General features: G+C 53.7%; 1 protein-coding gene across 4 annotated transcripts; it reads left to right on the top strand.

The window, feature by feature from the left end:
* The first annotated feature begins 201 nt into the window (after positions 1 to 201).
* FBXO41 (F-box protein 41) lies at positions 202 to 27,010 on the top strand. Of its 4 annotated transcripts, none has more exons than XM_087436572.1 (14): positions 202 to 432; positions 13,069 to 14,101; positions 15,598 to 15,823; positions 16,309 to 16,382; positions 16,652 to 17,010; positions 17,802 to 18,043; positions 18,201 to 18,316; positions 18,438 to 18,590; positions 18,769 to 18,864; positions 20,608 to 20,726; positions 20,908 to 21,066; positions 21,282 to 21,350; positions 22,383 to 22,498; positions 22,632 to 27,010. In XM_087436572.1, exons 2-14 carry the CDS (start codon positions 13,200 to 13,202, stop codon positions 22,692 to 22,694), a joined length of 2,694 nt encoding a protein of 897 aa, XP_087292698.1. In that variant the 5' UTR covers positions 202 to 432; positions 13,069 to 13,199; the 3' UTR covers positions 22,695 to 27,010. The 4 variants fall into 4 exon arrangements, with proteins under 4 accessions (XP_087292698.1, XP_004435586.1, XP_087292700.1 ...); XM_087436574.1 differs by lacking the exon at positions 202 to 432 and adding an exon at positions 10,367 to 10,570; XM_004435529.3 differs by lacking the exon at positions 21,282 to 21,350 and having other exon boundaries at positions 204 to 432.
* The last annotated feature ends 763 nt before the right edge of the window (positions 27,011 to 27,773 follow it).

Genomic DNA, 27,773 nt, shown 5'->3' on the forward strand with positions numbered 1-27,773 from the left:
CCCTCCCCCATCAAAGCCACCTTCAGCGGAAAACCCGGGGTCCCGGCGCAGCCGCTTCTGGCGGCATCTGCCGCTCCCCAGCTCGCAGGAGAGCCCGCCCCGGAGGAGGGGCCGGCTCCGCCCCACCTCCTCCCTGCCTCCCTCCCCCTTCCCTTCCTTTCCTCTGCCCGCGCGCCCCCTCCTCCCTCCTCCTCCTCCATCCTTCCCCCACCCAGTTTGTGTGCCCCTCCCGCTGCGACCGGCTGGGAGGCTTGGCCGCCCCCGCCCCGAGAGGGAGGCGGGGGCGCAAGCCGCGGCGGCCACCCGAGGCTGTGGAGGGGAACGAGATCCGAGGCCCCGAGGCGGCCCTGCATCTGGACCGGGCACGCGGGGGCTGCCTCTGCACCCCCAGCCGAGGGCCGCGGGGCCTGGCCTCGCCGCGGGGTGGAGGAGGTAAGGGCGAGTCGCGGGCGCGCTGCAGGACCGCTCCTGGAGAGAGAAGGCGGGGAGGACCCCAGCCGCTGCCGCCTCCTCCTCTTCCTTCTCCCCCTCAGCCCTCTGGAGGCCCGCGAGGCTGCCCGAACGGGAGGGATTCTGGGCAGGCCAGGCTAGAGGCAAGGAAGGGGTTAATTTAAGGAATTAAAATCAGAACGATTTGAGACCAGGCTTCCCATCCCCCCTCTCGCCAGTTGCTCCCCGAGCCAGGTTGGGGGGCACGGGTGGGCTCTAGCCCCCACTGGGACTCTGGACCTTGGAGAGCAGGGGCCAGAAGGAGGGAGGAGGGGGAGCGCCCTCAAACCCCAGCCCTCTCCACCTGCTTCTGAAAAGGGGTGGGGGAGGGGCTTGGTATTGAGGCCTGGCTGGACACCTGTGCGGGTGTCTGAGGGTGGGAGGGTTTGGGTGTCTGTGTGCGTGCCAGTGTACATGTGTGATGGTCTGGAGGGTCTGGAGGTGTGCATCTTTGTGCACGCACGTTTCTGTCTCCTCATATCCCAGTGCCTGGGCCGGTGACTATGCCCACAGTGATCTGGATGTGTGCGCCCCACTGCATTGCTTTGCATGTGAGTGTGTGACACGGTGCCTGTGTGCACTTGCTGTGGTCTGCCTGTGAGTAGGAGTGGGGCCTGTTCTCTCCTTAGGTCGAGTCTGCAGCGAAGGGCCCAGGTGGTTTTCTGGGTGTGGGATCCAGGTGCTGGAGCCATGTGTGTGTGACCTTGGGAGGTGTGTGCATGTTTGCAGGAGCAAACATGACACATTGACCCCTGTGGGTCTTCACCAGGCTGGCGTGACTACTCTGGGAGGTACACATGTTGGGCCCACAGCCCCAGGTGTGGCAACCCAGAGCCCCCACCTGCCTGGGGGATTCAGAGGGAGCATTCCTTTATTCCCCATCTACAGGGACACTTCCAGGTGCCTCCCCCATCCTTAGAATACCTCCTCCACCTGCTGGCAGATGTCTCCTGAAAGCACTGAGCTTAGAGCTTCATTTCTTTGGCCTGTAAATCCATCTATTAACATCCAAATCTTCCTCCCCCATTTCTGTCATTTCCACCTTCTCTGCTCCTTTTCTGCGTGTGGATTTTATATGGAAAGAGGGAGAAAGAGCTCTTGGGCCCAGAAGACCAAGTGGGCGAGAGAGGAGATGCCAGGAGCATGGTGGGGAGTTGGGGGCAGGGGGAATGACCATCAAAAACCAAACTGCTAGGGGCTGGCCTGGTGGCGCAAGCGGTTAAGTGCGCACGCTCCGCTGTGGCGGCCCGGGGTTCACCAGTTCGGATCCTGGGCACGCACCGAAGCACTGTTTGGCAAGCCATGCTGTGGCGGCGTCCCACATAAAGTGGAGGAAGATGGGCATGGATGTTAGCCCAGGGCCAGTCTTCCTCAGCAAAAAAAAAAAACAAAAGAGGACGACTGGCAGATGTTAGCACAGGGCCGATCTCCTCACAAAAAAAACAACACACCAAACTGCTAACCTCGCAATTTTGCCTGATCTGAATTTAACAGAGAGAGAGACAGAGAGAAGGTGGTTGGTAACATCCACACGCTTGTTTCTAGATTTAGGGATGCCTAGCTTGTTTTTGTTTTTGGAATATTTGTAGCTAGAAGGGGATAATGGTTGTTGAAAGGTAATTGTCATCGTGCCTTTGAATTCCCTGGACTTTCCTACCTCTCTGGTAGCCTATCACACCCTTTATTCATCATTCAACAAATATTTATTGAGTGCTACTATGGACCATGGGTTTTGAAGTCAACTCTAGTACTGGGTTCAAATCCTAGTTTGGCACTGTTTCAGTTATTCACTGGTATGTAACAAACCACCCCAGAATTGAGGGGCTTAAAACAGCGATTTATTATTTTTCATGTTTTGTGGGTTGGCCGTGACTGTGGCTGTGGGCTCACTTGGCAGCTCTCAGCTGCATTCAGGTGAGAGACTGGCTGAAAGGAACATTGAGATGGCCTTTCATCCTCCAGGGTCTCTCCACACATGGCATCTAATCATTCAATATTTTAGCCCAAGTTTTTTACATAGCAGCTGGATCCCAAGAGGAAGTGTTTCAAGAGGATAAGCTCTGAAGTACAACTGCTTATCAAACCTCTGCCTGCATCAGGCTTGCTAATGTCCCATTGGCCAATGCAAGTTGCGTGGCCAAGCTCTGAGTCCGTGTAGGAGGGGACCACCTACAGGCAAGAATACTGGGAGGCATGCTCACTGGGGGCCACCAAAGCAATAGTCTGTTACAGTCACTTATTGGCCTTGGGCAAGTGATTTGGCCACTCTGAGCCTCAATTTCCTCATCCTAAAATGGAGACGATACTCCCTACTTAGCATCACTGTCATGAGGACTCAATGAGAAGCATGGCATGTGACCAGAATAGTTGGTAGGTAAATGTTCACTGTTTTGATTATTAGACTGCAAGCACCTTGAGGGAATGACTGTCCTATTCATCTTTGTGTCCCTAGTGCCTGGTGTGGGCCTTGTGTTTGACACCTTTTTGTTGAGTGGGTAAAACAGAATGAAGCAGAGACGCCCTAAGCCTTGGAGCTCTGCTAGAGTGACAGCGTTGAGAAGACTCAGCAAGTTCTTACCTCCCCGTGGGTGACTAGCAGAGCCAGGGAAGTACTTGTTATTCGAGGTGATTCTTGGATTGACTTAATTCTAACCAAATTTATCCAGTTCCGTGACGAGTGGTGGAAATCACTTTGGTTACATGAAGTCAATCAATTCATCTATTATTCAGTGTGATTCCTCTAAGAATATACTGATGTCTACTGTGTGTGAGGATGAGTCAGTTGCATTGTCCCTGCCCTCCAGTGTACATGTTGGGCGAGATCTGATGTGCAAACCAGTCCGTGACCATCCAGCATGTGATACCTGTTACCATATGTGAAGAGCTACGGTAAGGAGTGATCCATGCTGTGATGTGGTTTGAGCTAGAGGAGGGGGTCAAGGAAGGCTTCATGGAAAGGGCAGCATTTGAGCTGGGCCTGCAGAATTCACTGACTAGAGAAGGGAGTCCCAGGAAGAGGGACCAGCATGAGCCAAGACTTGAGGATGTGACAGCACATGGCACTTCCCGGTAAACTAAGCCCCACAGGGCTCACTAAGGATGCACGTGGGAAGCAGAGGCAAAAGCTAGGGCTGGCGAGGCTGAGTGGTGGTGAGATCCCTACCAGCCTTGAGGGCAGGCAAAACAGGGTGGATTTTACCTCTCAGAAGATGGCCTACCTTCAGAGATTTATTTTAGAAGAAGAGTGACATGGCTGGATCTATATTTGCAGAAAACATGAGAATTCAAAGCTGGAGGAGTTAGAGACCCCAGTTCGAAATAGTATCAATGGTCCAGACAGAAGGGAATAATAGGTCTGGGACAGGGGCTATAGGAAAAGCAAGAAATAGACAGAATCAAATATTTATAAGATAGTATTGACAAAAATCAGTTACTGATAAGATCTGAAGGGGACTTTGAGAATTCAGAGATGCCTTGGGGGTTGCATCCAGAGTGCTGAGTAGATGATGAGGATGTTGGTGAGGATGGGAAACCTGAGAGAGAAGCAGGTTTGAATATTGTGGTATTTTGAGTTCACTATTAGCCATATTAAGCTCTGAGCCGCCTATATTAAAATATCATCCTTTTCATCCCCTCCCTCTCTACTCGCTGCTTCTGAGAAGTACTTTTAAGAAAAGAATTGCTATAAATTTCAGGTGTAAGTTATTGAGTTATCTGTGGCTCAGGCGAGCGGAAGTGATGGTATAGATTAGAATTAGGTTGTCTCTGAGAAGCATTTAGTATGTTCAGGTCTCTCTCATCTTAAAAACTGCTTCTGGCTTCTCCCATGCTGCCTCCTTCCCTTCACAGTTGAGCTTTTTGTGTCCACGCCGTGTCTCTACTCCCATCCTTATCTCATTTTCTCCTCCACCCATATCAGCCAGGCTTATCGAAACAGCCCTCTCCAGTCACCAGTGGACCCTTTCCACCTCTGCTCTGACTTGAGCTGTCAACTCCTTTTGTTTACACGTTATCTACACTACTGCCCTCCTTCCGTCCTTGACATCCTCTCCTTCCTAAGGCTCCCCCCCAGAATTCCCATTTCTTCTGCTGGTTCTTAGGAACTTCTTGGTTCTTCTCCCTCCTCCGCTTCTCTGAGGGTCTACCTTTTCCCCCTGCTCTCCTCTCTCTGCACCCTCTCTCTGGTCCTGCTCATCCACTTTTGTTTTTATGCTTAAGCTGCCAAAACTGTATATTCGGCTCCATATTGCAAACTCTGTACCGAATATCTCTACTTCCAAGGCCCACTGGAACCTCAGACTCACGGAATCTACACCCTGATTCATCTCTCTCTCTAAAACCTGCCCTCCTTCCTTTTCCCTCCTTATTGAACCTCATCCTCATCTACCTAGATGCTCAAAAGCCAAACCTGAGCCTGATCCTTGACCCCTCCCTTTTGTACCTGCCACAGTGATTCTGTCAATGGTTCCAAGCCTTTCCCACTTGCCTTCCTTAAGTGCTCGCATATCCATCCTTCTCCCCATTTGTACTCCTTGCCTTGGCTAACAGTTTCCACTTCCAGTGTTCCAACAGCCTTCTTCCTGACCGTGGCCCTCTGTAGTCCATTCTCTAAATTGCACACCTGATTAAGTCCTTGCCATTCCATCATTCCACAAACGCTGAGCACCTACCCCATGCCAGGCACTGTTGTAAGTGTTGGGGAAATAGCAGTGACTGAGATAGACAATATCTCTTCTTTCATGGAGCTTACATTTTGGTTCCCTGAAGGAGGCATACTCTTTCTCACTTCCTTGCCTTTGTACAAGCTGTTTCCGCAGCTCAGAACGCCTTTCTTCTCCTTCCCCAACCTCATAATTGCCACACCTCACCTGACAACTTTGTTCTTCAAGAGTCAGCCTAGATGCTGCCACCTCTGGGGGTTCCCAAATCCTCCAATTCCTCACGCTAAGTTAAGCGTAGAATCCCGTGCCAGCCTCTTGCATAGCTTTGTCTCGTGAGTGTATCCTCCACTACCTCAGTCTGCCCCAGGAGATCACAAGCTGCCTGAAGGCAAGGATTGGATCTTGTTGGTCTGTGTGTCCTCCACACACCCAGCACAGTACCTGGTGTGGTTCATGGCACAGAGCAGGTACTCCGTATAGGTACTTGGAATGAATTCATGTTTGAATAGAGCTCAGGAGAGAATGCTAGGCTAGAAATATAGATTTGCGAGAGTATTAGTTAGGACTTTTGACCGCGAGTGACAGAAATCCAGCCCAAACTATTTTAAGCAAAAAAGGTCTGTACCAATTCACATAACTGGAAGAAGGTGGACGAGTGGGTCTTAGGCGTCGCTGTACCCAGGTTCTCAAAACTGGGGTGAGAACTCTCCCTCCAGCTTTTGGCTGAGCTTCACTCTGAGTGTTGCCATATTTCTGTCTCCACCGTCATGAGCGTTCTCCACGTGGTGGGTGGAGGTTGCACAAGGCCATAGACAGCTTTGTCAGCCCAGCATGTGATCCCAGAGGGACAAGAGGACTCCTCAGTCATTCATATAAATTCCCAGTGAAGGACTCTGTTGGAGTCTGAGGAATGTGACCATCGCGGGGTCAATCATTGTGGCCAAGAAGATGGGGGTACCATGATTGGCCAAGGCTGAGTCCTGTGTCCACCCTGCTAGGATTGGCAGCCCTGTCAGAACCACATGGAGGGGCTGGCCCCATGGTGTAGTGGCTAAGTTCGGTGGGTTCTGTTTCGGAGGCCTGGGTTTGCAGGTTCAGATCCCGGGCGCAGACCTACACCACTCATCAGCCACGTTGTAGTGGCGACCAACATATAAAAAAGTAGAGGAAGATTGGCACAGATAATTAGCTCAGGGCTAATCCTCCTCAAGCAAAAAATGAGGAAGATTGGCCTTGGATATTAGCTCAGGGCTAGTCTTCCTCAGCAAAAAAAAAAAAAGAAAGAAAGAAAGAAAGAACCACATGGAGTGGGGAGGGGCAGTTCACCAAAGAAAGGACAAGATGCTCCTATTACCAGAAGGTGAAGAAGACTTGCTGAGCAGATAAAAATAATAATGTCCACTGCAGGAGTTCTCAGTGACCACGTGGTAGTGGAAGCCATGAAAATGCAAGATTATCTGCATTTCTGGCAGAGTCACCATGTGAGAATGTGACAGTAGACAGGAGCTAGAGAAGACACACATCTTGAGATGGTTGGTCTTGTTTGAGGAGATGAGACTCACACAGCTAAAAGCCTTAAAAAAAAAAAAAAAAAAGATAATGCATCCGATTGGTTCATCTTGGAGAATCCTTCTACCCAGTGAATACCTTGAGCTGGTCTTGAAAGAAAGTAGACTTGAGAAAGGCATTTCAGATGGGGGAAGGATCATAACAGGTCCTGGGGATGGGGAGGGGGCAGGGCCAGGCTGAAAAAGGCAGGTCTGAGGGCTGCAGAGGTGGCTGATTTGGGGAGCCTGGAATGCAAAGGAAAATCTCTGATTGTTCTGTGGTGCTCATAGTACAGGATTGCAATGGAATTTGAATAGATAACAGTTCAATTTTTCTTTTTCCTCCTCTCCCTCCTCCCCCTGCTTCCATCACCTTGCCTGCATTCAGGCAAAGCTTCATGCTTATGCTGAGGAAGTGTGTACATCTCCGCAAAAATATCCCTAAGAATGATTCATAGTCATTCCTCAGCTCCAGCAGATCGGGGGAAACTGTGGGGCTGGCTGGCCTCAGGTGAAGAGCCACCTGGACCCCAGAAGCCCCTTCCTTCCTCTCCTTCGCACATCCACACACAGGCCTGCACCCCCAGACTTTCCCCGTCCCCTGCTCTAGCAGGGTGCTCTGCAGGCAAATGTGCACAGGGTTTCAACGTGCTTCAAAAGTGCATAGGGTGGGGTGGAAGAAGGCTAGCCACTTCTGAGGCCCTGAAAGGTGCCCCCCACCAGAAGAGGGGCCAGCACTTTGCTGGGATGGACAGGCCACACAGGTGCCCTGACACCAGGCTGGCCATACATTACAGAATAATTCTGTTCCTGAAGAGCTGTGTGCGTGTGAACTGAATTCTATTTATAATATCCCTGGTCACTTTGCCAACTTCTTCAGTTTTATCTATAGTTTTTAGTCTTTTCAGGATTTTCTATTTCATCTTGAGTCAATTTTCATAATTTATATTTTCCTAGAAAAGCATTCAGTTCATCCAGATTTTCAAAAATTTGGGCCAAGAGTTGTACCTGGTAGCATTTTAGTAATTTAAAAAAAATCTCTGTGTCCGTGGTTACATCCCTTTTCTCATCCATAGTGTTATGTATTTGTTTTCTTTCTTTCTTTTTTCTCTTTGAATGGATTTGCCAGAGGGCTATTTATTTTGTTGGTCTTTTCAGAGAACTACCTTTTGGATTTACCTCTCAGGGCTACTTTTTGGGTTTGAATATACCTAAAGGATGGTGATGTTAGAACAGTGACTAAATATTTATTTTTCAAGAAAGAAATTTAAGTCCCTGTCTTATACATACTAACGTATTTTTGGATGAAATAATATGATAACTCAGATTTGCTCAAAATTACTCAGTGGTGGGGGCGGGAGAAGTGGGAAGCAGGGAGCAGTGTACAGATGAAACAGAATTGGCCGTGAGTTGATCATTGCTGAAGCTGGGTGATGGGTACATTGGAGTTCATCATCATATTCTCTCTCTATTTGAATATGTGTGAAAATGTCCATAACAAAAAGCTGTTTTTTTAATCTTTATCTCACCATGCATACCAAAAATTTGTAGATGGATTAAAACTCCAGTGTATAAAAGGAGACCACACAGCCTAAAGTATGTACCTGCTACCAAGTCATTGTCAGTTTATGGTATTATGGCTATTTGTCCAAAGCCCTTAATTAAAAAAAAAAAAAAGTTCTGGATTTTTTTTTTAAAAAAGGAAACCACAAAGTACTAAAGTAAAACATATATAACTGTTTATGTCATCTTTGGATAGGGACGAACTTCCTAAGGATAACAACAAAATCAGAAATCCTAAAGATTTTACTGAAGCAAACTTGAAAGCTTTAGTATATCAGTAAAGACCTTAAACAAAAGTAAAAGCCAGTTAACACGCTTGAGAAGAATATGTGTAGTATATAAATGACCAAGGATCAATATTATAAAAAGCCTTTGCAAATCAATAAGAAAATATGAATGTTCAGTATGACAATGTGCAAAGTAGTGCACAGACAAGGCACCAAAGAGATACAGCTGACTGATAAACGTGTGGAAAAATGTCCAGCCGTAGTAATCAAAGAAATGCAAGTGAAACAGCCAGGCCATTTTTCACTTTCGAATCGGCAGGAGTGTGGTGAGGCGACAGCGTGAAGCTGGGGAGTTGGGCTGCAGTTGACGGGCGATGGGGAGCCACTGAAGGAGCCTGAGCAGAAGTCACCTATGGACAGAGGAACCTGGTGCCTTATGTAGGATGGAATGGAGCTGTGAGACCGAGGGCTGAGCAGCAGTCCAGGTGTGAGGAAGAGCACAAAGCAGGAGAAGAGGACAGCTAGGTTGAAAGCATTCGAGGAAAAATCGGCAGGTCTTGATGGTTAGCAGAGAGAGCGAAATCAAGATGGCCAGTGGTGTGGTGTGACTGGGGGGACAGTGGCACCATTGAGGGAAACAGGGATGCTGGGGAGTGGGCGAGGGGAAGTCCAAGGTTGGTTTCTTGACACTGTGGGTCTTTGTGTTAGGCCGAGTCTCATTACTAGTGACTGGCAACCCACTCAAATGATTTAAGCCACAAAAAGAATTAGCTGCTTCACACAATTGGCAAGTCCTGGGTTAAAGTTTCAGGCACATCTGGATCTGGATGCTCAAGAGATGTCATCAGGAGTCTTTTTCTTCATGCCCAAAGAGAGGACAGAAATGACCACAAGCAGCTCCAGGTTCACATTCGACCAGCTGAGCACAGGTCCTGCAGTTGCTGAATTGGCCCATTCCTGAACGATCAGTGTCCTGATGAACAGGCTGAGGTCCCGGGCGCTCCCCTGGAGCTAGAGGGTAGAGTCAGCCCACCTAAACAACATTGGATCAGAGTGGGGGGAATGGTTCTACATTGGAAAATTGGGGTCTATCTACAAAGGGGGACTGGAGCTGAGCAGCAAAAACAATACATATCCACTACATCCCACCTCTCGGCTGTCCAAGATCTACACAAATACTCCTTCTGGTATAATTTTTAAAAATTTTCTTTTTATCATAATGCAACTATCCCTCACAAAACTTAAGACATACTTGTCCCATCTCCGGACAGAGACGTTCCCAGTTCTCACTCACTTCCTATGCCCAGCCCCAATGCAAGATCTTGGTGATGGGCTGTTTGTCAAGTACTGAGCCAGTCCCTCATGGTCTTTCAATTTATGGCCAGACTACAAAGATGGAGGAAAAATCCGATAGCTGAAAGCACAAAAACCCTCCCAGCTGAAGAGGGGAGATGAGGAAAAACACTCAGTGCTCACCGGTCCATAGCATGGTCCACATGCTCGACCAGTGGGCAAGGACGAGGTTCCCTGGCCACCAATGGGCCACTCTGGTTCTGCTGTCTTGGAGAGCCTTCTTTGTTCTTCATGCCCTGTGGCCACATACAGAAGGGGCATTGAGGGGGTCACCTACCATTGGTGCAGTTTTTAGGGGGTGGGAACTTCAGGGGCTGAGTAATCCCCGGCCTTTGTTTTCCAGGTTTGCGGTTTTTTTCGGCAATACAATTCCCTTAATCATTCGGAGGCTTTCAGTCAATTTGCATTCAGTCATCCCCAGAGCTATTAACCAAACTAGAGACCTCATTGAAAGTTATAATTCTTGGATCGAGTCCCTGGTGGTGGTGTTGGGGGAGGAGGGAGGGATGTCTCTTAGCAACAGGCCTTGGTGCTCTGCCTGTTGCAGAAGCCCATGGTTCTGTGGCCTCTAGCTGGGCCTCTGCCTCAGGGCGATGCAAACTCCTCATCTAGGTTGGGAGACAGAGCTCATTTGCCCCTTCCCACTCAAGCTGCATCCCAGTGGAACCTCGGTCAAGCTGGGAGGGCACAGCAGGAGGGCCTGAGGAGTCAAGAGCCTGTCAGGCCCCAGGTTTGTCTCCTTCTGTGTTTCCAGCCTCCCTGTCTTTGCTTGAGCTGACTTTAGCTAGAAGCAGAGAACTGGCTCTTAATTATCTGACTCTCAGCCATATTGCATTACTGGCCTCAGGCAGAAAGGGCCTCTCTGGGCAAAGCAGCATTTTCTTCCACTCTGCTTTCAGATGGGCCCCTTTCAGCCAGCCTGTGTCTCTTTCTTGTTGGACCTGAGGCCTTGGGAAAGGCCACGCCCCAACATCTTGACATTTTTCTACAAGTCGCCTAAAGTTCCAGCTTTGTAGGAACATTGTCTGAGCTCCAGAGGTGGTGGCAGAGTTTACTTAGCTGCTTTGCTGCTGTGTAGCGGGGTTCACCAACTTTGGAGTGGGGGAAGTGGTACTGTCTTACTCCTCCCCTTAGTTCAGCTAATTCCTTCTTAGGGTCTATTATTTGAAAAAAAAATCCATTTCTGATTCTAATTTCTGGGTTAGGACTTTTTCCTGGTGTAAGTAACACAGACCCAATTCCAACTAGCTTAAGCAAAAAAGGGACTTGACTAGCTCACATAATTGAACAGACCAGGATCTCAAACAGTGTCTGTGAGGAATCTCTTTCTCCATCTCAGTTCTGCTTTTCTGTGTTGGCTTCATTCTTAGGTGGTTCCTCCCAAAGGAGACAAAGATGGCCCTAGCAGCTCTGGCCCTCCCCATCAGCTTAGAAAGCTGAGCAGAGAGGATGCATTCCCCCAGTAGTTCTAGAAAAGTCTGGGAGAAATGACTCATTGACTCAATGAGAAAAGACTCATTGGCTCAACTTGGGTGATGTGTACCCATTCCCGGGACTCTGATCAGCCAGGCCTACTTCACATTCTTACCCCTGGAGCCAGAGGTGGACAATCAATCCCCCAGACCACATGGACTGAGAAAGTGGGAAGGATGGTTCCCCAAGATCAAAGCAGGGTGCTGTTAGTAGGAGGAGGACTGGGTGCTGGGCTGGCAAAGGGAACAGACATCCACCCATACATCCATGTGGAAATGCTAGAAAGCAAACAGAACTCAAGAGCAGGTCAGGATGGAGAGGTGGAGCTGAGAGTCAATGGTTTAAAGATGGGAGTGAACCTGTGGGAGTGAACCAGACTGCCTGGGCAGAAGACAGAGGCAAAGAGGGTGGTGAAGGCAGACCTCCCATCAGGAGACAGGAAGATTAAGAAGGCAGCAAGAGGAGGAGGTTGGAGAATCCCAACAGGGCAGCTTCATGGCAGCCTATGAAAACAGAGAAGTCAGCAGTATTGGCCAAGGGACAAAGTGGGTGAAGACCCTTGATGACAACTGGATTGTCTAATTAGCAGATGGTCTGTGACCTGGAGGAGGACGGTGACAGCAGAGGGTGGTTGAAGCCCAATTAAATAGCAGTTAGGGAGAGGATGGCAGTGAGGAATGGACTAGAGATCCCACGAGGCAGGGGAGTGGTGACTGGAAGCCAGAGACGAGGGGGGATGGGCAGCGGGAGTTGAGGGTGACCAGGGGTGGGATGCCAGGAAGGGTGGTGGCTTGTGCCAGAAGGGGCCTGGAGAGAACAAATATCATGACTCTGGGAGCAAAGAGCAGGGCAGGGGCACTTATTGGAGACTGACCTAGCAAAGAATTCTGAGAAAAAGACCTAGGTGGCTGGAGTGGCAGGGATGAGAGGGTGTGGTACAGAAGCAGGGACAGGAACAAACAGTGACGTACACATAGGTATCATCAGGTGAGGTGACATCTTGGTCACTGAAACATGGTACCAGTAGTCCAGCCTGTCTGATAGATGTGGTTTGAATGATATGGAAATAGCATCTTCTTTTAAGGATTTTACAGCCAAGTACATATAGTACACTAATCTTAAGTGTACAGCTTGATTGTTTACATATGTATACACCGATATAACCACCACTCATACCAAGATATAGAACATTTTCAGCATCATATAAGGTTCCCTCTTGCCCCCTCCCAGTCCAGATAGCCCCCAGAGACAACCTCTATTCTGACTTCTGTCATCATCAATTTAGTCTGTTCTTGAACTCTCTATATATGGAGTCCTACAGTATGCACTCTTTGGTCTGGTTTCTTTCGTGTAACATAATATTGAATGGATTCATCCATATCGTTGCGTATACAAGGAGTTCCTTCTCTTATTGCTGGGTAAAATTCCATTATGAATATACCACAATTTATCTATTCTACTGGTGATGGGCACTTAGGTTATGTCCAGGTTGGAACTATCATAAATAAAACAGATACCTTTTTTTTTTCCTTAAGGAAATCTCATTCATTCTCACTCTCTTACATGTACAGGCCCTCGCACAGGTACCAGAGTGGCCAGCCCCCTCTGGGAGGTCAGGCTATTGGTGTCCTCTCCCCCCTCCATTCTGGGCACCTGTTTCCTGGGCAAGTCAGTTTCCTCACGGGTGGTGGATACCGGGTTGAGGGAGGGGGAGCAGGGATACCACCCTTCTAAGATTTACTGCCTCTCTTCTAGCTTCCTGGCCGCGGGCACCCTGAGCCTTCCTGACCCCCAAGGGGGGCTCGCCCGCGGCCCCCCATGAGCGCGCCGGGCTGACCGGCGGGGCGGCCGCGGTGGAGCCCGGGCGCCGCGGGGGCGGCGGGGCCATGGCCTCGCTGGACCTGCCGTACCGCTGCCCCCGCTGCGGGGAGCACAAACGCTTCCGGAGCCTGTCGTCGCTGCGCGCGCACCTGGAGTACAGCCACACGTACGAGACGCTCTACATCCTCTCCAAGACCAACAGCATCTGCGACGGCGCTGCAGCCGCGGCCGCGGCCGCCGCCGCCTCGGGCTTCCAGCTGGCGCCCGAGCCCGCCGCCCTGCTGGCCGTGCCCGGCGCCCGGCGCGAGGTCTTCGAGAGCACGTCCTTCCAGGGCAAGGAGCAGGCGGCCGGGCCGTCGCCCGCAGCGCCACACCTCCTGCACCACCATCACCACCACGCACCCCTCGCCCACTTCCCCAGCGACCTGGTGCCCGCCAGCCTGCCCTGCGAGGAGCTGGCTGAGCCGGGCCTTGTGCCCGCTGCCGCCGCGCGCTACGCGCTGCGCGAGATCGAGATCCCGCTGGGGGAGCTGTTCGCCCGCAAGTCCGTGGCCTCCTCGGCGTGCTCGACGCCGCCGCCCGGGCCCGGCCCCGGCGCTTGCTCCGGGCCCGCCTCCGCCTCGCCTGCGTCGCCCTCGCCCGCAGATGTGGCTTACGAGGAGGGTCTGGCGCGCCTCAAGATCCGTGCGCTGGAGAAGCTGGAGGTGGACCGGCGGCTGGAGCGGCTGAGCGAAGAGGTGGAGCAGAAGATCGCGGGCCAGGTGGGCCGGCTGCAGGCAGAGCTGGAGCGCAAGGCGGCGGAGCTGGAGACGGCGCGGCAAGAGAGCGCGCGGCTGGGGCGCGAGAAGGAGGAGCTGGAGGAGCGCGCGTCCGAGCTCTCGCGCCAGGTGGACGTGAGTGTGGAGCTGCTGGCCTCGCTTAAGCAGGACCTGGTGCACAAGGAACAGGAGCTGAGCCGCAAGCAGCAGTGAGTGGCCCACAGGGCCGTGTGGGTGGGTGTGCCCGTGAATGTTGCAGAGTGGGTGACCGTGTGTGTCACTGTGCTGCCGCCACCACCGTGAGTGTGGCTGTGAGTGTGTCTGTGTATGCGTCCATGTCTTTGTAATATGGGATCTGTGGCCACGAGCATGTCATGGTGGTGCGTGTGGGGCCAAGAGTGTCATGACAGTGTGTGTTTGGGACTATGAGTCCGTGGCGTTATGACCGTTTCCCTGTCTGTGAAAATTATTTCTCTTCCTTCTCTATCTTAGCCAAGGCCAGCCCCTCATTATGGCACCAGATCCTCTAAATTCTCCCCTCTCCCTTTGCCCTCATCAGATTTTCCCTCTGTACTGTGTCATTCCTAAAAGCATACAAACATAATGTCATTTTTCCCATCTGCCTCTTCTCTCCTCCTTACAGAACAGCTCCTGGGGAGTATTGTTTATGCTCCTTGTCTCCAATTTCTTTCTCCACTTTCTCTCTGGAACCCACTCTGATCAGGTCTCCACCTCCACCACTGCCCTGCCTGTCACCAGCAACTTGCATGTTGCTGAGGCTAAGCCGACGTCTTACTTGGCCCGTCAGCAGCGTTTCACAGAGCTGGTCCTTGAAACTCTTTCTTCACTTGGCTTCCAGGACGCTCTCCTGGGATTTCCTTCTATGTTATTTTTGCTTTTTCTCAGTCTTCTTTGCTGGCTTCTCCTCATTTCTCTATTCTTTAATTGTGGGGTTATGAAATATATGGATGTTATGTATCTGTTCCCGTAGTAATATAAGCTCCATGGGGGCAGGAATTTTCCTCTGCTTTGTTCACTGCTGTGTCTCCAATACCTAGAACAGTGCTGGCCCCTAGAAGATGCGCCATAAATGTTGAGTGGATGCATGACAACTGTGAATGCATTTGGGAGTAAATACTCACGTGACTCTTAAGTGTGCGGTGTGTACATGCAAATCCTGGAGTTTGGTGTGACTGTAAGTATGCTTCTGCATCGGAGAATATTTCTGAGAGAGTGTGTGTGTGTGTGTGTGTTGGTGGTACCGTGCGTGTCTCAGACTGTGAGTGTGTGCCTGCGAATGAACATGATATGAGTACGTGTACATGAGTGTTTGAGGCTGCGTACTGGGCTACGTGTACGTGGCTGTGTGACTGTGAGTGTGTACCCATGAGTGTTTCTGGAGGGAGGAGGTGGCTGGGTGTGACTGAGTATGCCTATGAGTATTTCCGTGGAGAGCAGGGGTGTCTGTGTGGGAGAGGGCTGGGTGGGTGAGGTGTGAGTGTGACTGGGAGTGTATGCTTGCATTTCTTTTTGTGCCATTGTGTGAGGCAGTGTGCCTGGGCCTGTTCTGCATGTACCCATGTGACCATGAGTGGACGCCATGGGCAGCTGTGCCTATGTCTCTCCCCACTGGCCAAGGTCTCCTCCAGAGGGTGGGTGGGCGGCCAGGCCAAGGCACTGGGGTAAGAGACTGCTCTGGGCCCAGGGAGGTGGTGCAGATCGACCAGTTCCTGAAGGAGACAGCGGCACGGGAAGCCAGCGCCAAGCTGCGGCTGCAGCAGTTCATTGAGGAGCTCCTTGAGCGTGCTGACCGTGCCGAGCGGCAGCTGCAGGTCATCAGCAGCAGCTGTGGCAGCACACCTAGCGCCAGCCTGGGCCGTGGAGGTGGGGCAGGTGGCGCTGGGCCTGGCACCCGGGGGCCAGGCAGAATGGTGAGTGCTCACCCGCCTTCCTTCCCTCACCTGCATACCTAGCCCCCCACCACGTCCCCTCACCCACAGCCTGACATCCCCCCTGTGATGCTCCATGCTTCCCTTCTTTGGCTTTTCCCCCATGAGCAGATTCCAGGCCTGTAGTAGGGGTCCAGGAACCAGGGATCCCCTCTGGTTAGGCAGAAGTGCCAGCCCCTGAGGCTGTAGCGAGGTGTGGTCCAGTGGCCCCAGTCCTCAGGGGCCCTTCTCTGCCCACCCTGCAAATGACAGCCCAGGAGCCACAAGCCGGGGCCTGGGGTGCTGGGTGGGTATGGGGAGGGGGCTGGTGAGCCTGCCTCTCTGGCTATCTGTCTGTCTATTTGTCCATCTTTCCCAACTTTTTTCTTCTTCTCTCTTCTCCATCTTGTGCCCTGTTTCTCTGCTCCTTCCCATCCTCTTGCCTCCTCTGCCCCCCTCCCTTTCCCTCCCGCTTGGGGGGCCCACAGCGAGAACACCACGCGGGCCCAGCCATGCCTAGTACGTACGCGGTGTCACGGCATGGTTCCTCTCCCAGCACAGGGTAAGCCTCGGGCCCAGCCCACCCCACGCAGCCCACTCTCACTCTGGAAAGATCCACTGGCCCACTGGATGGCTGGCCTGTCTAGGGGCTTGGCTCCTCCTCCTCCCCCCATCCTCCTTGGGTCACTTCTCTCTGCCTCTTCACACTCAGAGGGGTCTATTGGAAAGTAAGGTGGGTGGGTTGCCCTTGGCTGGTGGTGCGGGTGGGATGGGGGGTCTGAGCAGGCCTGGTGCCCCTCACTCCTCACCATCTGATCCACCCCACCTCAGGGCCTCCAGCCGCGTCCCAGCTGCCTCCCAGAGCTCAGGCTGCTATGACAGTGACAGTCTGGAGCTGCCCCGGCCAGAAGAGGGGACCCCTGAGGACAGCGGCCCTGGGGGCTTGGGCACACGGGCCCAGGCTGCCAACGGCGGCTCAGAGAGGGCCCAGCTCCCTCGCAGCTCAGGCCTGCGGCGCCAGGCCATCCAGAATTGGCAGCGCAGACCCCGTCGACACAGCACGGAGGGGGAGGAGGGGGACATCTCGGACGTGGGCTCCCGAACGACTGAGTCAGAGGCTGAGGGCCCCTCGGATGTCCCCCGTCCTGGGCCTGCAATGGCTGGGCCGTTGAGCAGCTGCCGGCTCTCAAGTGAGTCCTGGGAGGGTGGGCAGGGAGCCAGTCTTTCCGTGGTGCTGGGCCCTCTCAGGGGACACAGGGTCGAGGCGGTAAATCTCCCGGGCTCCTGTACCTCTTTTCCCCTTGCCCCAGACTTTCCCACAATGAGAACGACAGACTCCCTCCTACACAGCGCCCTGCACGCCTGAGCTGCTCAGGTTGGGTATTGCACAAGGATGCCACATCTAAGGGGATCTGTTCGCATGGTAGGCTCATTGACATTTACAGGAGAGTAGCTGAGTGTTGACTCCGGGCTCCGATGTCCCTGGAGCATTGGGGAGAGCCCCCTCCCGTATACACGCAAGGCCAGGTGCATATGTGGGTGGGTCAGGGTCAAGAGGTTAGAAGGTTTGGGTCAGGGTATTGGCGGCACCCCATGTGGCTGCTCTGGGCAGCCTCTTGCCTGCCTTCTGTTCACAGAGGCCCACTTTCTGTCCATCCATACCCTGGTCCTCCAAACCGTTTCCTTCTCCAAACTTGACTCAGTTGCCTCATGTAGGGCATGAGTTTGGGCTATGTGATGATATATGATCTTAAAAAGAAAGTTTACTTGAGGAAAGGATACCTTTTTCTAATTTGCAAGGTTAGGGATGGGGGTGATGCAGAGGAGGGGGAAGCAGAGGCCCCTTGTCCTTCTCCCAAGTTGCTGGTCCCCTAGCTTGGGTCTCCTGCAGCTCCTACTCTACCGCAGCTCCCCACTTGCATCCCCACGCATTCCACATCGCACCCTCCACACTCACCTTTGACCCTCTGGTATTGTGCAGCCCGCCCTGAGGGAGGCAGTGGGCGGGGTCGGCGAGCTGAGAGGGGCAGCCCCTCACGCTCCAACGAGGTCATCAGCCCGGAGATCCTCAAGATGCGAGCCGCCCTGTTCTGCATCTTCACCTACCTGGACACGCGCACGCTGCTGCATGCCGCCGAGGTCTGCCGGGACTGGCGCTTCGTGGCCCGCCACCCCGCCGTCTGGACCCGAGTGTTGCTGGAGAATGCCCGCGTCTGTTCCAAGGTGCCTGTCCCTGCCCTCCCACTCACCCCTGCTGAGAACCCAGCTCCAGCCTGGCTCCCCGAAATGCTCTCTTGGGGCTTCCTATCCTGAGGCTGGTCCACCTCCAGCCAGCCAATCTCAGAGCCCTTCATCCCAGGTAACCCCTCTCTCCCTGCAGTTCCTGGCAATGCTGGCTCAGTGGTGCACCCAGGCCCACTCGCTGACACTTCAGAACCTGAAGCCCCGGCAGCGGGGCAAGAAGGAGAGCAAGGAGGAGTATGCCCGGAGCACCCGGTGAGGCCGTGGTAGGCGGGTGGTTGGGTGCTCCTGGGCCGCAGACCCAGAATTATGTGGTGATGCTTCTCAGAGGAGGAGGTGGCCACAAGCAGCTCCATGACTTCTTGGCCATCCCCAGGGGCTGCCTGGAAGCAGGGCTGGAGTCCCTGTTGAAGGCGGCGGGGGGCAACCTGCTGATCCTGCGCATCTCTCACTGTCCCAACATCCTCACCGACCGCTCACTCTGGCTGGCCAGCTGCTACTGCCGTGCCCTGCAGGCCGTCACCTACAGGTGGGTCCACGCCACCTGACGAAGGCCCATACCCTTTTGGCCTCAGGCCCCAAGGATCCCTGGGCTCTGCATACCCTTCCCCCAGGGCTCTCAGACAAAGGAACCCAAGAGCTCTGTGGCCCGGAGAAGGGAGTAGAGGCCACCAGGGTGAGCAGCCCCAGCTTTGTCTTTTCAACAGGAGTGCCACAGACCCTGTGGGCCACGAGGTCATTTGGGCCCTGGGCGCAGGCTGCAGAGAGATTGTCTCCCTCCAGGTCGCGCCACTTCACCCCTGGTGAGCCCTGGCAGGGGTGAGGAGGGGATGGGGTTGGGCTGGGTCTGGGCCTGAAGACTGGGCAGATCTGGGCTCATTGCACAAGCTGGTTGGAGGACAGATTCACATTCATCAGTCTGTGTATTTAGACATTAAGAGCAGGGCTCTAAAATCAGCCCTGGGGTCATGTCCTGGCTGACAAGCAGTGTGACTTTGGGCAACCCAATCATGCCTTTCTCAACCTGCAAAGTGAAGGTGATACTAGGGATCTGTTGACTTTACTAGGACTGTTGCTGGCTCAGATGAGATGTATACAGAAAACCTGCAGGGCCCACATAAGTGTTCAGTAAACACTAGCTAGAAATAGCCGGGCTTGTTTGGCATATGAAAGGCGGTTCAGGGAGGTCAGCGTATAACACACAAAAGAGCTGGTTGTTGGAGAACCCAGGGTGTGAGATCCTTCATTGCTCTACTTGGAGTTCCTCAAACATACCAGCATTTGTCGCTCTCTGTACCTTGCCCTCCAAACCCTCTCTCCACGTGACAGCTCCTCCCAGGTCGTCCAGTGTCCCTTCACTAACACCCGGGTAGAATTGGCCACCGCTCCCCTGCCCCGATTCCAATTGCACTTTGTCTTGACCCCTGCTGTAGTGCATTTTGCAATAATTTCTCTACATTTCGGTCTACACTAGACTCACGGTTCTCAGGGCAGAGGCTGTGAAAGTCCGTTTCCGTATCCCTGGTACCAAGTGCATGGCAGACGCCTGAGAGATGTCTGCTGCCTGGGCGCTTGTGGAGAAATGAAGTGTTCAGGGAGACAGCAAGTTTGCTGTGAGTGGTGGGCAGGGCCAAGCAATGAGTGTGCAAAGGAAAGTTGGGTCAAGGTCAGGAAGGGCCTTGCCTAAGGGGTTTAGATTTTTGCTTTTTTTTTTTTTTTTGTGAGGAAGATCAGCCCTGAGCTAACATCCGTGCTAATCCTCCTCTTTTTTTTTTTTTGCTGAGGAAGACCGCCTCTGAGCTAACATCTATTGCCAATCCTCCTCCTTTTTTCCCCAAAGCCCCAGTAGATAGTTGTATGTCACAGTTGCACATCCTTCTAGTTGCTGTATGTGGGACGTGGCCTCAGCATGGCCGGAGAAGCGGTACGTCGGTGCGCGCCTGGGATCCGAACCCGGGCCGCCAGTAGTGGAGCGCAAGCACTTAACCGCTAAGCCACGGGGCCAGCCCCAGATTTTTGCTTTTTATCTAGAAAGTGCTGGGAAGCCATTAGGGAATTTTAGATCTTAAAAACAGGATTAGATCAGACTGGTAATGTTCTGTGTCCCCCTCCCCCATGACTGTCCACTCCTTGAGAGTGGGGACCATGTCTATATAGTCACCACTGTATCCCCAGGGCCTAGCTCAGTTGTTCTTGGCTGTAGTAGACACTTGAGAACCATTTGTTGAATGACTGAGTGAGAGAATGTAGGGATGAATGGCTCACTGTCAGTGTGGAGAATGACTTGGCAGGGAGATTAGTTATAATCTAGATGAGTATTGGTGGTGGTCTGAACTACAGGTTGAAGAGTTATTTAGGAATCAGAACCTGCAGGTCTTGGCAGGCGGTGAGGGAGGAGGAGTTGAGGATGATCCCAGGTTTCTGACTTGAGCAGCTGGGTAGTTGGTGGGGCCCTTGCCTGGGAAGGGGTCTGAAGGAGGAGAAGACTTGAGGTGTCATGCAACCAGAGGCGTCCCTGACGGCCCTCCCTTCACCCCATTCTCCAGCCAGCAGCCCATGCGTTTCAGTAACCGCTGCCTACAGATGATCGGTCGCTGTTGGCCCCACCTCCGGGCCCTGGGGGTTGGGGGCGCCGGCTGTGGGGTGCAGGGCCTGGCATCACTTGGTAAGTCTCTCCTCTGGGGTGACTGGAGTAGGGGTTGGTGGGAAGCAGACATGGGTGCAACACTGAAATCCCAGAGGGGCTCGGGCTGCAGCCTGGGTGGTGGCAGGAGCACCAGGGCACTGGGCAGGAGGTGACCTGGGAGTTTGTCAGCAGGACCTCCCCTCTTCCTCCCTCTGCCTAGCGAGAAACTGCATGCGGCTGCAGGTCCTGGAGCTGGACCACGTGTCGGAGATCACCCAGGAGGTGGCGGCTGAGGTCTGCCGGGAAGGTCTGAAGGGACTGGAGATGCTGGTGCTCACAGCCACCCCCGTCACCCCCAAGGCCCTGCTGCATTTCAACAGTGAGCGGTGGGGAATGAGGGGTGGTGTACAACTGTCACCTCTTACCATGCCTTGTCAGCAAGGAGCATAACCAGCGTCCTGTCGCTCCTAGTCAGCAAGCACCAGCACTGGGGTCAGACTGACCAGGGTTCTAGTCCTGGCTTTGCCACCAGTGCCTTCTGAGGCCAATGTGGCATTCAAGGCCACATCTGGTCCAAATGATTCTGTTCAACAGACATTTATTGCCCTGTGCTCTGCCCACGTTGGAGACATGAGCTGTGGAACAAACACCATCTGCCCCTACGTGAGCCTCCAGCCAAGGGCAGAGGGAGAACAGACGGGTTAAGAGCATGGGTTCTGGAGCTGGACTGACCTGGGTCTCAATTCTGGCTCGACTGCTTATTAGCTGTGTGACTTTGGGCAAGTTACTATACTTCTCTGAGTTGTGTATCCCCATTTTCTAGGCTGGCTTTCTAGGGTAGGAAGATTAAATGAAATAGTGTGTGAGCCCCCCTAGGACAGTTCTTAGGATGAAGACTCCCCTCTTCCTGGTGTAGACTCCAAATCATGTCTCCTCTGCCCCCGCCCCACCCCCACCCCCAGCTACCCACTCCACTCCCAGTCATTCCTCCTCCTCCACTGAGGACACAGGTACCCAGCTTGGGCTGCTCATGCCAAGTGAAACCATCATCCAGGACTGTTTGGCCCCTGGCAAGACCCTATGTCCTGAGCACTGAAGGTTCCTTGACCTTATTATTATTTCCAGGATCTTCTTCTTCCCTCCCCTTCAGCCTCATGGTCCCACCCTGGACTGACCACCAGAACTAATTGCTCAGCCTCCAAAATCAAGATCTCCAGGGCCCTCTCAGCCTCCTGACTTTGTTGCTCCTTGTCCGCTGACTTCATGGCAACATCCAGTCGCTTAAGCCTCTGCTTCCAACTCGTTTGCTCCCTGTCTGCCCTCCTCACACTCCAGACGAGACCCATCAGCCTCACCTCGGCCACTCTGTCCTTGTAATTTATTTCCAAATGCCTAGGCCATAACACGACTGTCCCCTCTGCCAGAGATGTTCCTAGAGTGCTGCACAATTGGCTGTTGCCCACTCATCCTCCCAGAGCCCCTGCAGCCTCTGCTCTTGGACCTCATCCTCCACCTCTCCCCTTGTCTGGTGTGAGCCCCTGGGTGCCATGGGTCTGCTCTCCTCTTTATGTTCTCAGTGGCTGGCACAGGATTGTCTCTCAGTAGGTTTCTGATTTCATCAATTAGTGAGAGGAGAGGAGGCAGCTCCATTGCCCAGGCCAAACACAGGCCTCCATCTTACCCACCTTTTCCCAGGCATTTGCCGAAACCTCAAGTCCATTGTGGTCCAGATTGGGATTGCCGATTATTTCAAAGAGCCCAGCAGTCCTGAGGCCCAGAAGCTGTTTGAGGACATGGTGACAAAACTCCAGGTGAGGAGTTGACTCTGAGGCCACCCAAGATCCCAAGTGGCATCCCTAGGCTGGGGCTGGTAACCTGGGTGTGTGACGGGAGGGCCTCATCTGTCTGGCCCTGAGGGAAACTAACCCAGGGTTTGGTCTGCAGGCCCTGCGCCGGAGGCCCGGCTTCTCTAAGATCCTGCACATCAAAGTGGAAGGCGGCTGCTAACCCGGGTAGGGGGCGGCAGGGCCCCTGCCAGCCCCACACCAGGGCACTCTTTGGACCTCCAGAGGGACCCTGATTTGGACTTGACCTTCAGAGGCCTGGTGTTATCCCTGGCTCCCAGGGAGGGGTTGACAGCTTCCTGTCCTCCTCCTGGGACAGTGGAGCAACAGGCCTGGCCCTGGGCACTGCCTCTGCAGGGCAGGGGCTTGGACAGAAGTTGCCCTCCTACCCCCACTCCACCCCCAGCTGAAGCAGCCTTCTGGGCACAGCCAGTGAGGAGCTGAGTCACTACCAGCACCTGGTGTCACCGCCCGGAGGATCTGCAATAACTACCCAGTTGCTCCTTGGCTGCTCAGGCTGCTGGGCAGCCCTCCCCTTCCTGAGGCCCTGCCTCCCGGTCAGGAGCATCTGCTAGGCCCCAGGCCAGAGGGGGCTCCACAAGGCAAGGAGGGCTCTTCTCCTCCGCCTGGCCTGTCCCAGCCCTCTGGGGGCACCCCCTTCCGACAGCTTGCCTGGGCTCTGGGTCCACTTTCTCCAGGGATAACACAGATAGGCCTAGGGGTCTGGGAATGTGGCCAGCCAAAAGTGAGGGGCGGGTGTGCAGTGAGGTGGTGGGAGTGGGCTTGGAAGGGCAAAACATTCACCCAGAACTTCTCCCCAGGACACTGAGACCACCCCTCCCAAGAGGAGAAATTGCCAGGTAGAGAAAACTTGAGAGGTTTTATTGCTGTAGAAAAGACAAGACCCCTCCTCCCAGACACCACATACCCCACTACACACCAGAGCTAATTCAGAGCTGAAAGGTGCATGTCTGTATGCCCACCAACAGTCTCAAGCCTCTGGAGGAGGCGGGGCCTAGTCCTGGGAAACCCTGTCAGCAGGGAGAAGCAGTTCCTGCCTCAAGGAATGTCCTTCTAATCCAGGTGCTCAGGCAGGACTCTGATGGCCTTTGGGTCCCCTAGGCTGTGTGGGAGGGACCCACTGGGCTGCCTCTGTGCTAGGGCCTGGAGGAGGCTGGGAGGAGGGCAGTTTTGTTTGCTTCCTTGTCTGGCTAACTTGCTTGAAGATGTGCCCTTGGTAGGGAGCCAGACCTGTGGGGCCAAGGACGAGGAAGATGTCCTTGTCCTCCCTCCTCAGCAGCCCTCTGCTGGCTCTCTGAGGGCTCTGGTGGGAGTCTTCTGCCTGTGGGCAGTGCCGGGCCTGAGCCAGAGCCACTTGGCTTAGTAGCCACAGAACACAAGTGGAGGTTTTCACCAACCCTTGCCCGGTTCCCAAAGGACCAGGTCCCAGCACTAAGGCTCCCAAGACTCAGGTCTCCCCAGTCCGTCCTCTCAGAACTCTCACAGTGGCACCGAGGCCATGGGTCCTGCCAACCTTCATTGGGAAAGTTCTTTGAAACATTAAACTAGATCCATCTTAGGGTTTCCTTGTCTCCTGTACATGACCAGCTCTCAGCCCTAACCGTTAGGCTGCTGGTCCTGGGGTCCTCTAGTTTCTCAGTCCTTTCCAAGGATCCAGCTTTTTGCCACAGCCTGGCTTGGACATCAGGACCAGCCCTGGGTTACCCTGCGAGTCCTCTAGAGCTGGGGCCCCACAGACTCAGCAGTGCACCCAGCTCCCTGCTTCCATACCAGCTCTGTCCTAGCTCTTGTCATTGGTGATGACTTTTCCTCCTGTGGCTTGTTCTAGCCCTGCCCTTTGAAGACCCCAAATATCAAGGGTGTCATGTTGGCAACTCCCTGTCTAGTCCTGCACAAAGCCTTGGTGAAGTGGCATCCCCTACCACACCGCCCCCCCACCCCCCCGACCCTGAGCAGCTGGCTCCATCGGCTCCTACCTCCCCAGCCCTGTCCCCAGGAGTCACGGGAAGGAGAAGCACAACTTTTCTCTGTCCTCCAGGGGTCTGGAAGGGAGGTGGAGGCCCACTCGGGGCCTGGCTGCCCTGAGTGTGTCTGTCCTGCCTTGCCAACTGCACCCTCTATAGCCCCTGTGCCCTGTGACCCCCGGACCAGAGGTGCTGCCCTCTCTGTCTCCTGGACAAAGCACAAAGGGATGTCCTTGCTTGCCCTGAGACTGCCCTCCTGAGGGACTTTTTCTGCTCCAGGAAGCCTCCATCCCTGAATACCAGGCTTTGGGCAATTTCTTCGGGTGCTCACTGGAATGCCTGGCATTAGTCCTGGGAAAGGAGATCAGGGTGCACGGACAGTGAGCTAGAGTGGGAGAAAGGTGGTGCTGACAGGGCTGATTCTGATAGTAGGTTCATTCATTCATTCATTTATGCAACTGCCCTGAGCACCACCAGCACTGCGGGCAGCAGAGAGAATAAGACCCCCCTCTTCTGCTGGTGGGAAGTTTGCCTTTCATGAGTGTGGCTGTTTCCAGGAAACCCACCCAGTCCCCCAACCTGTATGTTCCAGCTGAGTGTGTGAGTGAGTGCTGCACAGGCCCAAGCCCCTGCCGGTGGGAACGATGTGTTGCAGTGTGTCCCATTGCACACCTGCCCCTGGGGCTGGCAGACTGGTACACCCCGGCCTTCATGCATGCCCTGAGAACCGGCAAGTTTGCAGGCCTCCCAGCCCCCCACCAACTTGATGCTATGTTTTGCCTCTCCTCAGGGGGATGAGCCCTGCTGCCGGGCGGGAAGCTTTTGTTTGCTGGAATGCTCCATTTGTTCACTTTAGCAACCATACAGCGAGGGCTGAGAATGGGGAACAGGGATGGAGGGCCTAGCCATCCCTGGAAGACCTCATCCTTCTCTCACCCAAAGGAGAGCCCCCTCCTCCATATCTCATACCTAATAAGATGCAAAGAGGAATATGAGAGAGAGCAGACCAAGGCAGGCCCTGCTCCAGATGTCCCAGGCATGTGTTGAGGTCCCATGGGTGGTGGCCATTTGGTGTTCCTACCACCTCTCCCTGCCATACAGCCTGGCCCCAGCACATGGGAGGCTTGGCACATTTGGCTTGAGTGCTTCATCATGCTTTATTTGGGCTGCCTCTCCACAGCACTGGCAGGGAACAAAGGAGATGCCGTATGAATCTGGATCTCTGAGGGAGAGGGAGCGGGCTGCCCAGAACCACAGTCTTTCACTGGCCAGGAGAGACCACCTAAGGAGCAAGGCAGCTCGTTTTCCTAGTCCCATGAGAGTGGAGTTTTAGCCAACCCCTCAGGAACTGCTTCAAGGGAAAAAAAACGCTGCCTCCTTCCCAAGGCCTGCTGCTCCAAGGTTTGGCTCCCTCCTTTGCCTTTGGCTCCCTCCTGCCTGTCCCCCTGGTCCTGGTCTCTAGTCCTCTGGGCCACAGGTGCAGAGCTGCCCAGGGCCCAGTCCCTCTAAGGCGCGAAGTAGAAGACCTTCCCTGAGTGACTATTGGTGCCAAAGACCCAGTTCCTGATGGACTTGGGGTGAAAACGGAGAGACAGTGAGTGGATACAGGGCCCAAGTGCCCAGAGGAGTTGACTCAGAACTGATGGGATCCTTCCCAGCCTGTCAGGCCCTGATGAGTGTAACTTCCCTCCCCCAGGGTCCTGGCACGTCTCTCTTTACTCCTGCTGGCCATGCCTTCTCACCCAGCCTTGTCCCAGGCCTGCATTTCTGTATATATTGCTGTGTATCGTGTCTATGTATTTATTGCTGGACAAGTGTGTTCATCTGCAGCCCTTGCCTGAGGATAAGGTTTAGGACTGTGTGAAGATCAAAGACCAGGGCTGACCATGGCAACCAGCTCCTAGTCCTTCCCCAACCCCTTGGGACCCTGGCTAGTCCCAAGACTGCCCTGACAATCAGGCAGGCTTCCCCACTGTGAGTCCAAGCCTCCCCTGCCACCGAGGGCATGGCCCCAGGGAGGCTTGGCCTTGGGCTCCCCAGCCTCAGCTCTGCCCTGGCAGGGGTCTTGCTTTGGGCTGCAGAGGCCTGAGGTGACCTAGGCTTGCCTTGTGGCTGGCACCAGTAGGCTTGGCTCTAGTGGGCATCACTGGTGGGGACCTCAAGTGGCCCCCAGGCCCTGCCTTCCCTGCACAGCCAGGCTGCAATGAGGCTGAGCTCATTGCAGAGGGTAGCTCCCCCCACCCCAAGCACATCAGGCAGAAGGGTGGAGAGCATTTTTTGGTTTTGTTTCTGAAGTGGTGCCTGTACCTCCAGCCCCCAGGGGGCCTTCCCTGGCCCCACTTCTCTGCCCCCCAGGCATCACCATCCCAGCACTTTGCTCCACGTCACCTACAGATGCCCTGTGCCGAATGTATGTCAGTGTATGTATTTAAAAGGACTCATGGGCATCGGAAAATCTATGACTTTGTATCAATAAAAGATGGTGAAACTGGAATCTCTGCTTCAGGGAAGTAAATGGTAGGTGGCCATATTTGTTGGCCTGTGTCACCAAGCCTTTCCACAGCTAAAGCACAGTGAGGCAGGAGGAGACGGATGACCCGAATGGCGTTGACGGCATGAATGACGCGTCAGGAAGACTTGTCTCAGGATTGTCGACGTCGCTGGAGGAAGGCCGTGCAGGTTACTGCCCCTGCCACAGCTCACTACCGTTCACTGTCTGCATGCAGACAAAACGCAGGGGTTGTCATTTCTAGCTCAGCAGGGAGAGGCCATCTTTAAGGGCAACCCCAGTACAAGGACAGCAGGAGCAGCAAGCGTTGTCCAGTCCCTCAGCGTCTTGGCCACCTCTTGAGGAGGCTCTGGCCAACCAATCCGACTTTGGCCTGGGGGAGACCAAGATGTCCATTATGGTCTGGCCTCGACTTCCCCGTTTTACAAAATGGGGTTGCCCCACTGATTACTCAGCTCTTGAAATATGTAAAAATCAGAAAAAAGAACAGGTATTTAGGCTTACACTGTGTGTCACTAGCATCAAACAAGTAGGTGAGCATTTATCTCCACAGCTCTGAGCCAGCTATTATCATCATCATCATCCAGGCATAACAGCTGAGGTCTGAAAAACTAGTCTACCCAAGCACCATCAAGTTAGGAGGGATGCTGGACTCCAAATCTGGACCTGCCCACCAGCCCACACTGCTTTTCAGTCTGTCTAATCAGGAGTGGTTGGACTCAAGAGATTTTTTTTTGAAAATCAGTTC

The sequence above is a fragment of the Ceratotherium simum genome, chromosome 11 (genome assembly GCF_057802395.1).
Source record: "Ceratotherium simum simum isolate JZ-2026a chromosome 11, ASM5780239v1, whole genome shotgun sequence".
Classification (NCBI taxonomy): Eukaryota; Metazoa; Chordata; class Mammalia; order Perissodactyla; family Rhinocerotidae; genus Ceratotherium; species Ceratotherium simum.

Coding starts and splice junctions, on each gene's coding strand:
- FBXO41 (XM_087436572.1), top strand. CDS start 13,200: ATGGCCTCGCTGGACCTGCCGTACCGCTGCCCCCGCTGCGGGGAGCAC. Junction 18,044..18,200: donor ATGCCCGCGTCTGTTCCAAG/GTGCCTGTCCCT, acceptor CTCTCCCTGCAG/TTCCTGGCAATGCTGGCTCA. Junction 18,865..20,607: donor GTCGCGCCACTTCACCCCTG/GTGAGCCCTGGC, acceptor CCCATTCTCCAG/CCAGCAGCCCATGCGTTTCA.